General features: G+C 43.6%; 1 protein-coding gene across 1 annotated transcript; it reads left to right on the top strand.

Annotated features, from left to right (window-relative positions):
• The first annotated feature begins 6,913 nt into the window (after positions 1-6,913).
• On the top strand, positions 6,914-9,873 carry LOC123187285 (ER membrane protein complex subunit 8/9 homolog). Its single transcript, XM_044599098.1, has 4 exons — positions 6,914-7,461; positions 7,581-7,640; positions 9,253-9,419; positions 9,553-9,873. Exons 1-4 carry the CDS (start codon positions 7,093-7,095, stop codon positions 9,581-9,583), a joined length of 627 nt encoding a protein of 208 aa, XP_044455033.1. The 5' UTR covers positions 6,914-7,092; the 3' UTR covers positions 9,584-9,873.
• Positions 9,874-15,291: the final 5,418 nt, after the last annotated feature.

The raw sequence follows: 15,291 nt of genomic DNA, 5'->3' as shown, positions 1-15,291 counted from the left end.
GTATGGTTTCCCTGCAAAACATTTGCGTTAGTGCGACTCAGGTGAGTCCCCTGTCTGTATGAAGCCTTAGGACCGTATGAAACCTTTGGTCTGAGGTTTGTCTTCTTCATGTGAGGTGTCATGAAGACATTCACAGTAAGATTTTCCAGACACCTTTTCGGAACCCAGATCTTCTTCATGGGCGGTCCATTCCTGCAGTTAGTACCAATGTACCTGGTAAACACTTCACCATTCTGATTCTTAAACAGTACATAGTTTGCATCAAAGGATTCATCAATGATAATGGGGTTAGCACAAGTGAAGCCAGATAGATTGGATGGATCTGCTGAAGGTTCCTTTGCAGCAACCCACATGGTTTTGGGGTACTGCTTAGGTTTCCAGTAAGAGCCATCTGCATTCATTTTCCTTATGAACCCAACACCCTCTTTCCTAGGGTTTCGGTTCAGAATCTGCTTCTTGAGGACATCACATAAGGTCTGATGCCCTTTAAGACTTTTGTACATCCCTGTTTCAAGCAATGTCTTCAACCTAGCATTCTCATCAGCAATAGCGGTGGTTTCCTCAGCAGAGGGGTTAGTTACCACATTAACAGTTGAAGATATTGCAACAGCAGTAGCAGTGGAACATTCAGCAACAGAAGTAGCATTATCACGCTCAATGCATTTAAGACATGGTGGTTCAAATTCTTCCTGAGCGGAACTGATTTGTTTGGCGCGAAGTGACTCATTTCCTTTTGAAGGTCTTCATGAGCCGCTCTCAATTTCTCAAGATCTTGCTTCCTTTGAAGATAATCATAGGAAAGCTTTTCATGAGTTGTTGAGAGAGTATCATGACGACTTTCAAGTTCCTGATACTTAACGTGAAGATTTTTTATGTCTTCAATTAAGGATTCAGATCGAGTCATTTCAGCACCCAACAGATCATCGCTTCTGTCTAACAGTTTTTGAATATGTTCCATAGCTTTCTGTTGTTCAGTTGCAATTTTAGCAAGTGTTTTGTAGCTGGGTTTCGAACCACAATCAGAGTCATCGTCGCTAGATGTTTGATAGTGAGTAGTGCGTGTGTTTACCTTGGCACCACGTGCCATGAAGCAGTAGGTAGGAGTGGAGTAGTCCTTGTCATTTGCATCGGTGTCGGTGATGAAGTCATTGTCTTCAATGTTGAAGATGGACTTGGCGACGTATGCTGTAGCCAGACTTGCAATGCCAGAATCAGACTCCTCCTCGGACTCCACCTCTGCCTCCTCAGAAGCGGACTCCTCCTCTGAATCCATATCATTGCCAACAAACGCACGTGCCTTGCCAGATGAGCTCTTCTTGTGTGATGAAGACTTTGAGGAAGACTTGGAAGAAGACTTTGAGTATTTCTTCTTCTTCTTGTCGTCAGAGTCATATTCCTTGCTCTTCTTCTTCTTTCTGTTCTCATTGTCCCACTGTGGACACTCAGAGATGAAGTGTCCAGTTTTCTTGCACTTGTGGCATGTTTTCTCCTTGTAGTCATGAGCAGAAGCTTCATCATTCCTTGAGCTTGATCGTGAAGACTTTCTGAAGCCTTTCTTCTTGATGAATTTTTGGAACTTCTTCACAAGCATTGCAAGTTCCCTTCCAATGTCTTCAGGATCTTCAGAACTGCTGTCAGATTCTTCTTCAGATGAGGAAACAGCTTTTGCCTTCAAGGCACGAGTTCGCCCATAGTTTGGACCGTAGATATCTCTTTTCTCAGAAAGCTGAAACTCATGTGTGTTGAGCCTCTCGAGTATGTCAGACGGATCGAGTGTCTTGAAATCAGGACGTTCTTGAATCATCAGGGCTAGGATGTCAAACGAACTATCAAGTGATCTCAGCAGCGTCTTGACGACTTCATGTTTGGTGATCTCAGTAGCGCCGAGGGCTTGAAGCTCATTTGTGATGTCAGTGAGTCGGTCAAATGTGTGTTGGACATTCTCATTGTCATTTCGCTTGAAGCGGTTGAAGAGGTTGCGAAGAACACTGATTCTCTGATCTCTCTGGGTTGAGATGCCTTCATTGACCTTGGAGAGCCAATCCCAGACCAGCTTGGATGTCTTCAAAGCACTCACACGGCCATACTGTCCTTTGGTCAGATGACCACAGATGATATTCTTGGCAGTAAAGTCCAATTGAACGAATTTCTTGACATCAGTAGCAGTGACACCTTCTCCAGCCTTGGGAACGCCGTTCTCGACGACATACCATAGGTCGACGTCAATGGCTTCAAGATGCATGCACATCTTATTCTTCTAGTAGGGATATTCAGTTCCATCGAAGACGGGGCACGCAGCGGAGACTTTAATTATCCCTGCAGTCGACATAGCTAAAACTCCAGGTGGTTAAACCGAATCACACAGAACAAGGGAGCACCTTGCTCTGATACCAATTGAACGTGCGTTATATCGACTAGAGGGGGGTGAATAGGCGATTTTTATGAAAGTCTTCAAAATGTGGAAGTTATGAAGACAAACAGTAGAGATATGCCTATTACTATGCAGCGAAAGGTAGACTACACTAGGCAAGCCATGGTCAAGTATCAACAGAGTGAAAGCACAATAACAAATAGCTGCAGTGTAATAAGGATCAGGTAGGAAGATATTATGAAGCCAAACAGATCATACACTCACGTTGTGAAGACAAAAGATAGAACAGACATGCAATGACTTCACAATGAGTAATCAGTAAGTAAAAGGAGGTGAAGATGAAACCAGTGACTCGTTGAAGACAATGATTTGTTGGACCAGTTCTAGTTGCTATGACAACTGTACGTCTGGTTGGAGCGGCTAGGTATTTAAACCTTAGGACACACAGTCCTGGACACCCAGTCCTGAACACGCAGCTCAGGACACCCAGTCCTCACCGTATTCTCCTTGAGCTAAGGTCACACAGACCTCACCCAATCACTCTGGTAAGTCTTCAAGGTAGACTCCCAAACCTTCACAGACTTTGTTCACCGGCAATCCACAATGTCTCTTGGATGCTCAGAACGCGACGCCTAACCGGCTGGAGGATGCACTGTCCTCAAGTGTAATAAGTCTTCAGATCACTCGGACAAGAAGACTTAAGTGATGCCCAATTATCTCTGGCTCTGGGTGGTTAGGGCTTTATCCTCGCTAGGTGTTCTCTTTCTCAAAGGCTTCGAGGTGGGTTGCTCTCAAACGACAAAAGCCATGCACTAAATCTGAGCAGCCAACCGTTTATGGTTATAGGGGGTGGGCTATTTATAGCCACTTGGCAACCCGACCTGATTTGTCCGAAATGACCCTGGGTCACTAAGGAACTAACACGTGTTCCAACGGTCAGACTTCAAACTCACACGGCAACTTTACTTGGGCTACAAGCAAAGCTGACTTGTCCGACTCTGGACAAGATTTGCTCTCATAGTCTTCACTCGAAGACATAGGTTTTTTTGTTTAGGCATCACTTCAGTCGTTCTGACTGGTTCTCTTGGACCCCACTTAGCAGTACGGTGGTTCCTATGACTCAACACAAATGAAAGAGAACTACGAAAGATCTAAGTCTTCGAGCTCCATAGGCTTCATGCGGTGTCTTCTCTTGTCATAGTCTTCAATGTGAATATCTTCATATACCACCTTTGACATCAATGTCTTCATACATTTTTAGGGGTCATCTCTGGTAGTAAAACCGAATCAATGAGGGACTTCTACCTGTGTTATCCTGCAATTCTCACAAACACATTAGTCCCTCAACTAGGTTTGTCGTCAATACTCCAAAACCAACTAGGGGTGGCACTAGATGCACTTACAGGGTCTAATAAAAACTATCATAAAAAGTGCGTTGAATACTATGAGAAGTTGGATGCTTGATAATTGTTTTGAGATATAAAGATGGTGATATTAGAGTTGTGCTAGTTGAGTAGTTGTGAATTTGAGAAATACTTGTGTTGAAGTTTGCAAGTCCCGTAGTATGCACGTATGGTAACTGTTGTGTAACAAATTTGAAACATGAGGTGTTCTTTGATTGTCTTCCTTATGAGTGGCGGTTGGGGACGAGCGATGGTCTTTTCATACCAATCTATCCCCTAGGAGCATGCGTGTAGTGCTTGGTTTTTGATGACTTGTAGATTTTTTGCAATAAGTATATGAGTTCTTTATGACTAATGTTGAGTCCATGGATTATACGCACTCTCACCCTTCCATCATTGCTAGCCTCTTCGGTACCGTGCATTGCCCTTTCTCACCTTGAGAGTTGGTGCAAACTTCGCCCATCCATCCAAACCCCGTGATACGATACGCTCTGTCACACATAAACCTCCTTATATCTTCCTCAAAACAGCCACCATACCTACCTATTATGGCATTTCCGTAGCCATTCCGAGATATATTGCCATGCAACTTTCCATCGTTTCATTCATGACACGCTTCATCATTGTCATATTGCTTTGCATGATCATGTAGTTGACATCGTATTTGTGACAAAGCCACCATGCATAATTTATCATACATGTCACTCTTGCTTCATTGCACTTCCCGGTACACCGCCGGAGGCATTCATATAGAGTCATATTTTGTTCTAGTATCGAGTTGTAATCATTGAGTTGTAAATAAATAGAAGTGTGATGATCATCATTAATAGAGCATTGTCCCAAAAAAATAAGAAGGGCCAAATAAAAAAAGAAAGGCCCAAAAAAAGAAAAAAAAAGAAAAAAAGGGACAATGCTACTATCCTTTTTTCCACACTTGTGCTTCAAAGTAGCACCATAATCTTTATGATAGAGAGTCTCTTTGTTTTGTCACTTTCATATACTAGTGCTAATTTTTCATTATAGAACTTAGCTTGTATATTCCAACAATGGGCTTCCTCAAATGCCCTAGGTCTTCGTGAGCAAGCAAGTTGGATGCACACCCACTTAGTTTCTTTTGTTAAACTTTCATACATTTATAGCTCTAGTGCATCCGTTGCATGGCAATCCCTACTCCTTGCATTGACATCCATTGATGGGCATCTCCCTAGCCGTTGATTAGCCGCGTCAATATGAGACTTTCTCCTTTTTTGTCTTCTCCACATAACCCCCATCATTATACTCTATTCCACCCATAGTGCTATATCCATGGCTCATGCTCATGTATTACGTGAAAGTTGAAAAAAGTTTAAGATTACTAAAGTATGAAACAATTGCTTGGCTTGGCATCAGGGTTGTGCAATATGAGAGCATTCTTATGTGAAGAAAATGGAGCATGACCAAACTATATGATTTTGTAGGGATGAAATTTCTTTTGCCATGTTATTTTGAGAAGACATAATTGCTTAGTTAGTATGCTTGAAGTATTATTATTTTTATGTCAATATTAAACTTTTGTCTTAAATCTTTCGGATCTGAATATTCATGCCACAATAAAAGAAAATTACATTGAGAATTATGCTAGGTAGCATTTCACATAAAAAATTCTGTTTTTATCATTTACCTACTTGAGGACGAGCAGGAACTAAGCTTGGGGATGCTTGATACGTCTCCAACGTATATATAATTTTTGATTGTTCCATGCTATTATGTTATCTGTTTTGGATGTTAATGGGCTTATTTATACACTTTTATATTATTTTTGGGACTAACCTACTAACCCAAGGCCCAGTGCAAATTGTTGTTTTTTTTGCCTATTTCAGTGTTTCGCAGCTACGGAATATCAAACGGAATCCAAACGGAATGAAACCTTTGAGAGAGTTATTTTTGGAACAAACGTGATCCAGGGGACTTGGAGTGGACGTCAAGATACCAACAAGGAGGCCATGAGGGAGGGGACGCGCCTACCCCCCTAGGCGCGCCCTCCACCCTCGTGGGCCCCTCGTGGTGGTCATCGACGACCCGCTTCCTCGCGCAGAGAGCGGCGGCAGCACCGTCACAGAGGTGCTTGTCATCAGCCACAATGGGGCTTCCGGAGGAGTCGGCCAGGACCCATTGCAGGTGGCAATTTGGGACCTGTCCGCTGGTGCCTCCCCAACCTCATCCCCATTTTCCATACCTGTTTCCCACAATCATTACCCCAATTAGTAGGTTTCAAACTTTAATACAATAGGGACCAACTTGTACTGAATCTCACCGAAGGTTTCACACAACAAGTAATGCTCTTTTCCTAATGCCCAAGGTCCTTCATCCAACACCTTATGCAACCATCATGGGGCACCACTAACAATCCCTTTATGGGGCACCACACCCTACTTAGCGCGTTTACTGATATCTCTATTAATACCAACTTGTCCGACATCAATTTTGTGACCGCTCACGGATCCACCATCTCGACGAGCCCCCACATCAGTTTTGGGCGTCAAAACGTGAATGGCTACGAGGTGAACATGGAGGACTTGGGCTACCTAGATCAGATTGCAATCGTTGGAGCAGCAGTTTCTACGATCTGAACCAGGAATGTCGTACAACACTGAAGATTAATCCTCGTGAGACTACAGGGAGGTGAGAATCACTGGTTGGATCGGGAAGAAGGGGTCTTTTGGAGGGCCAATCATTAGATTATGGATATATGACGAGATCACCGGCAACTGATACTACTTGTGAGGGAAACTCTTGTGCGACAATATTCATGTGTTAATCCTTATTGAACATGTCCACGGTAGTGTAGAATATGTAGCAAGCCTAAGAATAAGATAAACCCGCAGACTAACTATAGGTTCCTTGTGGTGAAACTTGTCCACCGTGTTTAAGTTTTCTTCTAGACTTTCCGATGATGCTCTTTTAGTGGGTCTCGGCAATGACTTCGTCAATCTCAGGATTCATCGGTACAGTCTCTCAAAGATGCTCGTAGATGCAGGGTATGCATGTGTGGTTTCATATGGTTTGAGTGTACGTGTGTGTACTGCATTTCTCTCATCTCAAAAAGTGAAACAAGGTAAGCCCTTGGGCCTGATTTTTCAGGTCCCAACTCACTTGTCGTGATCGTCCATAACCAATCGGGCGGCCAGCGACGCGAGCCTCTCCTCTCCCCTCCCAAAGCTCCAAAGCCGATCTGACTGATACTCTCTCCGATCCCCTCGACCCAGATCTGACGACGGCCGCCGCGCACGAGAGAGGCGGCGAAAACCCGATCGGAAGCGGCCTCACCGGCGGATCGCGATGGGCGTGGAGTGCCGGTACGAGCTCGCGCAGGCGGCGTACGTGAAGCTGGCGCTGCACGCGCTCAAGCACCCGGCGGCGGCCGTCAACGGGCTCCTCGTCGGAACTCTGGCGGACCCGGCCGCCTCCCCGGCCGTCGTCTCGGTCGCCGACGCCGTGCCGCTCTCCCACCAGCCGCACCACCTCCCGCTGCTCCCCACGCTCGAGCTCGCGCTCACCCTCGTCGAGGACCACTTCCAGGCGCAGGGCCTCGCCGTCGTCGGCTACTACCACGCCAACGCGCGCCGCGACGACGCCGACCTCCCCGCCGTCGCCAAGCGCGTCGGGGACCACATCTTCCGCTACTTCCCCCGCGCCGCCGTGCTGCTGGTGGGTGCTGTCCTTTCCTCTGTTCCCCCTGTCTTGCGCGGTTATGGGGGTGTGGAGATCTCGCTTGGGTGCTGATTGGGTTTCTCCTTTCTGATTTTGTGTTGGTTTGATCTGATCAGCTGGACAACGTGAAGCTCGAGGAGGTGGTCAAGGGGAACAGCCGCGACGCAGTTGTTCAGGTACTCGCCCATGAGAATCAGTATCCCTTCATTGCTTTTGAATTGGTATCAGCGGATGAGTATGTTTCCTGAGATATCTTCTAAGTGAGTTTTTACTGGTAACGACGAAAATTAGACCATGTGTTGACTTCTACCTAGTGATGGAATAGATCTTGCAGCAATATTATGCTGTCTTGCAAGTTAATTGCTTAATTGTTCGAATGCTCGGTTATTTTTTGGTTAAGTTTGAACTAATTCTTAAGAAATCCTCTCATGCACCCCCAGCCCTCTAATCAATATGTTCGAATGATGAATGGTCGTACATGAGCATTCTTTTCTCTCTTGAGTCCTTGTTTTCTTTCATTTTTCATGCATTGAACTAGTTTGTGGCGGTGGCTTCGGGAAGAGAAAGTTTGCTTTGCAACTGCTAAGTTTATACTTTCTGAATCATCATTCTAGAATTATAACTTTCAACTAATATGCACTGCCTCCACATGGCAACCACGTTTCATCTCACAAATCAGTAAGTTACCTAAGAATTAACTGAACACTAACATATTCGTTGAACTTAGCGTCTTAACCACTATGAGCAATGCATATATTTTAATTTATCACAACTTAATTTGAAAAGTTGCTGAACCAACATGCAAACTATCGTATGCCCATCTAAATGCCATGAAATGCAAGCAGCCATCTTTTGCATGAAATAATTATTTATGCAATTTGTCACCTTTCAGTGCAAAAGTGAGAGTAGAAGCATTATGCTTGGGTTTATGAATCACTGGTGCAATCTGTTCACCTTGAGTGCAAAAGCAGGAGTAGCAGCAATATGCTTTTTTTTAAGGAGAGTGGCAGCAATATGTTTGGGCATATGTGTTCTATATCTATCAACAGAGATAGCAGTGTTACACTGTTATTTCATTACCTTATAACTTAAGAATCAGTTCTGAAGTTGTCATATTAACTTGTTAGGTTAAGATTTTTGGATGCTCGACTGCAGACCTTGAAATCTCTCTGCAAGCTGATAAATCTGGTGATGAGTAGAGCATCAGATTAAGCATCGCAAAGTGTTACTTTTCATCAAAGGGCTATGCTAGTAGCTTATATCTCCAAATGCTCATCAATTACTGACTTGTAAATTGTAGTTCTTGTAGTTCTATCTCATATGTCTAAGTGGCAACTGACTGAGATTTGTTTCAATCTGCATATTTGAATGGGTTTTGCTCAGTCTGCATATTCTGAAATGCACTGTGGATGAATTTTAGATAACTTCCCTGGAGAGTACTATTTTTTCAGAAATTCCAATGTAGTAATTATTTTGATCATTGTGCATTTATAGCATAAATATCAACTAGGATCCACGAGGCAGGGTTACAATCCTTGACTAAACTAGTAAAGCTTACTCAATATGTGGTTACATTTTGCATCCTGCATTATGGGGAAAAACACTAACCAGGCCCTGAACTATACTATGGAAATAATCAAACTTGTTACCACTTACATTCAGTTGTGAGAAAAAACAGAAAAACGCGAGGGACTAAATTCCCTGGCTAAGAGTAATGATAAAACGCCAACACTATTCTGTTTCTTTAGCTTGTATGATTCATGACACATTGTTTCATGGCACATGCAGCTATACACCAGGGATTCATCAAAAAGCTGGCGTCAGGCTGGATCAGATGGAAGCAGTCAGCTCAAACTGAAAGAGCCATCTACCAATGTGGTCTTAGCTGATCATGTTACCACGAAGAAATGGCAGCAAGTTGTTGATTTCGACGACCACCTCGATGATATCAGCAAGTAAGTCAAAGAGTCTACAAGTGTCATGAAGCTATAGTTTCTATTACCCCACAAAGAAGTTGTACTTCTTTTTAATAACCATATTGAGTGCTTCCTTTCCTCTGTTTACATTATTCCCCTTGCGTATTTGTAGGGACTGGTTGAACGCGAGCCTGCTTGGTTGAAACGGTTTTGAGATCAAATTTGTCACATATTTATTTGAACTGGCTAGAAACCAAGGCATCAAGGCTTGTCCCACCAGATCACTGCGTTTCACTTTATGGCCAGACGAGCTATTTGGCATGGTTTTGTAATTTAATATGACATAATAAGTAGATGTTACCCCATGTGTTCTTGCGATGATTTGTAGCCAACAACTGATGAAAAATGAAGAAAAACTGTGATTGTAAAAGGGGGCAAAAGCTTACATCAATGGCGTTGTCGCCATCACAGGAAATGTCCTTGTGTCCTGTCATGGCAGTCTCCATCACGTTTTTTTGGTTGCGAACACATATTTTGCTGCCTTCTTCATCATTTGACTGGATGTTTATCATTTTCTTTGTCCTGTTTTGAGGTCTGAGCAGGAATTACATTGGCAGTAACTGGATATCTGATTAATTGCACATTAGCACCGTTTCTCAATACCTGTTATCAAGGATTCATTTCAAAACATCAAGAGCCAGTTTGTATAAGCAGTATCTGTAGAAGAATTACAGAAATGGAAGCCGGTGTTTCATCCAGCATATTCCTGATTGTACATTCGAAAAGGATAAAAACGTTGGAGCCAGTAATTCAGTTTTGTGGTGATTGGCTATTTTAAAATAGGACCGAGTCATCAGCACTTTAAATAAATGATATAATTCAGAATGCAAAATGTTTTGCTCTTTGTTTATAATTTGTCTTCGTGCTCAGCTTTGTCTTGACGTGGGATTCAATAGTAGATCACATATGTGTACGTTTCAACAACAACAATAATAACTGCTTGCATTGGCTTCTCCGTGTCACGGTCGCCCTCTCGGACTCGGCTGGATGTTCTTCTTGGCATGGGTGCGACTCTTCGCAACAACAACCTCATCAGGCTGCAAGTCCACCAGCCTGCTGTCAGAGTCATCAACGGCAAATAGAGGAGACTTAAATTTCCATCTCACCGGTCAGCATTTCGCAGGTAACTCGTGTACTTGTGGACATACAAACAAACATTCATCGTTCCCCATCTCCATAATTTGTTGGCCCATATAATCCCATGCAATTTCCCTTAGCTTGTTTGATTTTCTGTTACCTGAATACATCTTGGCCAAGTCCTTGCTTTGTTTCGTTAGAAGTCGGGCTGCTACTACTGGTTCACTCTGTGGGATGGCACGGATCAAGCTAATCGTGGCGGCTATGTAGGGAAGGAGGAAGAATGGCTATGGGATGGCATGATTGTTAAACTCGGTCCAACGCCCGTTCTTAGGTAAAGTTAGTCTGTAACCGATGAATAAATAGAGAAGAACAGAAAAGCAGTACGGTTTACACTGCACAAAACCTCGTCTCTCTCATATGTAATTTCTCTCTGTTTGTTGCACCTTCTTTTCCATCTCGTAAGAATCCTCTCTGCAGAAATGATACAATTAAACTATCAACTTAGCAGCAAGCGAAAGAAATTGTATTGCTGCATGTTGCTGCCACATAGTTTCAGACACAATTCTATTTTCCATGCTTGTGTTTAGTAATCTATCGATCTATGCTGATCCACTCTAGTTGCGCAGGACTACGCAAGGTTGATGCAAGGCAACTCCAAGAAGAGGAGCCCAGAGCATAGAGGAAGACTGGGAAGGAGGAGATGAACACACTTCTAAACCAGTGCACCAATTTCTGCAGAGTTTCTCTCAAGGTCGGTGAGTTCACCAACTCATTCAGACAGAACGTTGAAAAGCTGCCCATCACATCGAAAAAATAACAAATTTACAGGCACGAGCTCAAACGCTAGTGATCGAGAAGAACAGTCCAGATGCAATACAGCATTGTAGTGCGGTTTCATCGATAAACACACATGGACTGCACTGTTTCTGTACAGCAAAGCAACACATGAGCTATGTAAATAAATTTCTTATTTCTTGTGAATGTTTCTGCTATGTCTAGGTCTAACAAGTAGCGATAAGATAGCGGGGAACCATTAGTCGGTACTTCTTGGCTTAAAACACTTTCCATTTGTTACAGAGTCTTACAACAGGAAAACACCACAACAGTAAGGGCTCAAACGCAATGTAGTATTCTGGCAAAATCTTAGCTTATTCAACAAAGGATTAGGAGATACTATTTTTTTCTCTTCAAAATGAGTCATTTTCTCGCCGTTAACTTTGAGCCCACTCTTCATTTTCTTCCTGGATTCACCACTGAACGTACCCCCACCCATTTGCGCCAAGTGGAGGTCGGCAGGTGGAAGGCAGGTTCTGGATAGACCTAGAGAAGGCGTCATCGAGAGAGCACCAGCGATGATGTACATTGCACCTCGGAGGCTCACCCAGATGTCGTCATTTGTATGCTTTTGTATGGATCTAATGTTTATAGTATGAGATATCCAAATGCAGAGTAGCAAATTTGAGACGTGACCAATCACTGTCTGCGAACATATTGATAGGCGTTTGAGGGGCCGAATTCGCTGTCCGTGGTCGTATATCAAAAAAGAAACATGAATCACATCGTGCCTCACGGAGTAAATTACACGCACGGTCATGGAGCTCGCCGGCCTGCTCCAAAATAGTCCCGCGACTTGTGGATTGCTCCAAAACGGTCCTCATACTTGCCATTACGCTACACATACAGTCCTGCATACGTTTCAGCATACGCTGGGCGCAGAGACGGGTGCCACGTCATCCTCGTGAGCGGGTCCAGCCGGACCGCTTAAATCAGATCGTTTCCAGTTCGAGCCTTCACCTTCGTCGCTCTCTGTTATTCCTCGATGATGATGACCATGGCTGGCAGCGGTGGGTGGTGATCGACGTGATCGTGGATACGAGAGGCGGTTGTTCCCGAGGGATTTTGCGAGCCGGCGACTACATCGTCGTCTGCCGCTGTGAATGGCGCCGATGTCACCTATTGAATGACACAGTGGCGGCCATGTGCCCACGTACGGTAAGATTCAACCACCCTCCATAATCTCTCACATTTGCTTCGTAAGTACCTGTATTATGACCATGTCAATCGTTTTTGCCGAATATGTTATACAATTTAGGTACTTTAGGCGCAAGTTTAGTTACGGTTTAGGCAAATTCTTAGGGTTCTTTGTCGGATGCTAAAATTGGTGTTTTTCTTTTCGTCTTACAAAAGAAGGCATTGATTTTTACACCATTGAGTTCATCCATGGAGGAGTTTCCACTGGCACTGGATACAACAGGTCTTATATGAATGGTCGCAAGGTCTGCTATGACTACTGTAATGCCAGTGTTGCCTGCATGGACACATTGTATGTATTAATAGAGGTATTGGGTTATGAGACTGCAGGCAGAATAGACATACTGTTGCTGTTACCTGGAACGCAAATAAATGAGGATGGACTGAAATTAATATCGACGAACAATGTCACAAATTGCATTAGGAAGTTTGTTAGGGAGGGGCACAAATACCTTATGTTCTATCTAGATCATGATGGCTCTTATGGTGGAGGTGGATGAGATGATGATGTAGCAAATCCTTGTACACATGTTCCTCCTGTGATCGGTCCAACGAAGAGCAAAACAATTGACAGTACTTTAGAGCAAAGCATTGTTGTTCAAGACAACACTGCTGATATGATGTATGCATGTGAGAGGAATGTTCAAGGATCAAGCAGGAGCACTAGAAGAGGAACAACAAAGGAGAACGGAGAATCAAGTAGTGAATCAGATTCTGATGACTCGGATTATGACCCAGAGCTTGTTGATAGTGACTATGACCTGGAGGTTGGTGATGTTGATTTGGTCAATGAAGATGCTTATGGTAATGATGAGAAGAAAGGGAGAACGAAAGGAAACAGCTAGCAGAAGAGCCCAATTCTGAAGATGATAGTCTAGAATTGCCAGATTCAGATGACGAAGAAATGAAGTTCAACTTCAAACATTTCACTAAAGAGGATTTGAACGAGCCCAAGTTTCATGTGGGGCAGGTTTTCTCATCTGTTGCACTGCTAAGATATGCAATTAGGGAGTATAGTTGCAAGGAGAGACTGCAAATCACATTTCCCAAAAATGACAAAACAAGAATTGGAGCAAAGTGCAATGATGGATGCCCATGGTATTTATATGCTTCTTATGATAATAGAACAAGGGGTATAATGGTTAAAACATTTAAAGATGAGCACACATGCAGTAAGAAGTGGCATGTTAAGCTTTCACTGCCAAATACATAGCTAGCAAATTTGTTGATAAGATAAGGGCAGGTGAGAAGATTTCTCTTAAGGGTGTAGGGTCGATGGTTCAGCAAGACTGGAACATGAAGGTGCACAGGCAAAAGCTTTGGAGGGCAAGGAAAATAGCATTCAACATTATCTATGGAGATGACATAAAGCAATACAGCATGTTGTGGGATTATGCAGCAGAATTAAGGAGATCAAACCCTGGCAATTCATTCTTTTTGGAAGTTGCTGATGATGGCCAATTCCAGAAGTGTTATTTTTCATTTGATGCATGTAAGAGGGGTTTTCTTTCAGCTTGCAGGCCTGTTGTTTTCTTAGATGGTTGTCACCTGAAAACTCAATTTGGAGGCATTATGTTGACTGCAATAGGAATGGATCCTAATGACTGTATCTATCCCGTGGCCTTTGCTGTTGTTGAAATTGAAAACACAAAATCTTGGAGATGGTTCTTGAGTGCTCTACAAGTAGACCTTGGCATTGTCAACACCTCACGTTGGACAGTCATGTCTGACACACAAAAGGTAAGCAACTATAAATAATGCTTATGAATTTTTTTTATATATGACATTGATTATGAACATTTGTTCTTTTCTATGACAATGCCTATGAACAATTGTTCTTTTACATGACAATGTTTAGGAATTTTAGTTTTGTTTTACTATAGTGCTTGCAAATAGTTGTTCTCATTTCTAAAATGGTTATTAATATTTGTTCACATAACAGGTTGAGACCACCTAGGAGACAGGTGGGCCTGTCCTTGGTCGGCGTCCGCAGTTATTTCATAATAACACACTTAACGAGATCTTGATATTTGATTTGAGTCTGGCTACGAGCCTATACGCACTAACCAACTACGTGGAAACAATTATGGGCTCTCGACGTCGTGGTATCAGGCGAAGCTTTTTTTGACGTCAGCGACTGAGCGGCGCGCGCCGGGTTGGACCGCGTAACGCAACTTCCTTTGTAATGGAGGTTGCTAGGTCTGCTCACAGCTGCGTTCGCAACGTGCAAGTGTGCAATGAGCGATGGGCCCAGACCCCTGCGCGCTTAGGATTTAGACCGGCGTGCTGACCTCTCTGTTGAGTCTAGGTGGGGCTGCGACGTGTTGATCTTTCGAGGCCAGGCATGACCCAGGAAAGTGTGTCCGGCCAGAGGAATCGAGCGTGTTGGGCTATGTGGTGCACCCCTGCAGGGAAGTTGATCTATTCGAATAGCCGTGTCCCTCGGTAAAAGGACGATCCGAAGTTGTACTTCGACCTTATGACAACTAGAACCGGATACTTAATAAAACACACCCAGACAAGTTCCAGAGACAACCCGGTGATCGCTTTCACACAGGGCGACGGGGGGAGGATTGCCGGGTAGGAGTATGCTATACGATGATACTTGGTTAACTTACCATCTATTCTCTTCTACATGCTTCAAGATGGAGACGGCCAGAAGCGTAGTCTTTGATAGGACTAGCTTTCCCCCCTAATATTCTGGCATTCTGCAGTTTAGCCCACAGATATTACCTCTTTT

This window comes from Triticum aestivum, chromosome 2A, assembly GCF_018294505.1.
Source record: "Triticum aestivum cultivar Chinese Spring chromosome 2A, IWGSC CS RefSeq v2.1, whole genome shotgun sequence".
NCBI classification, from domain to species: domain Eukaryota; kingdom Viridiplantae; phylum Streptophyta; class Magnoliopsida; order Poales; family Poaceae; genus Triticum; species Triticum aestivum.
This window is presented reverse-complemented; position numbering and strand designations above follow the sequence as displayed.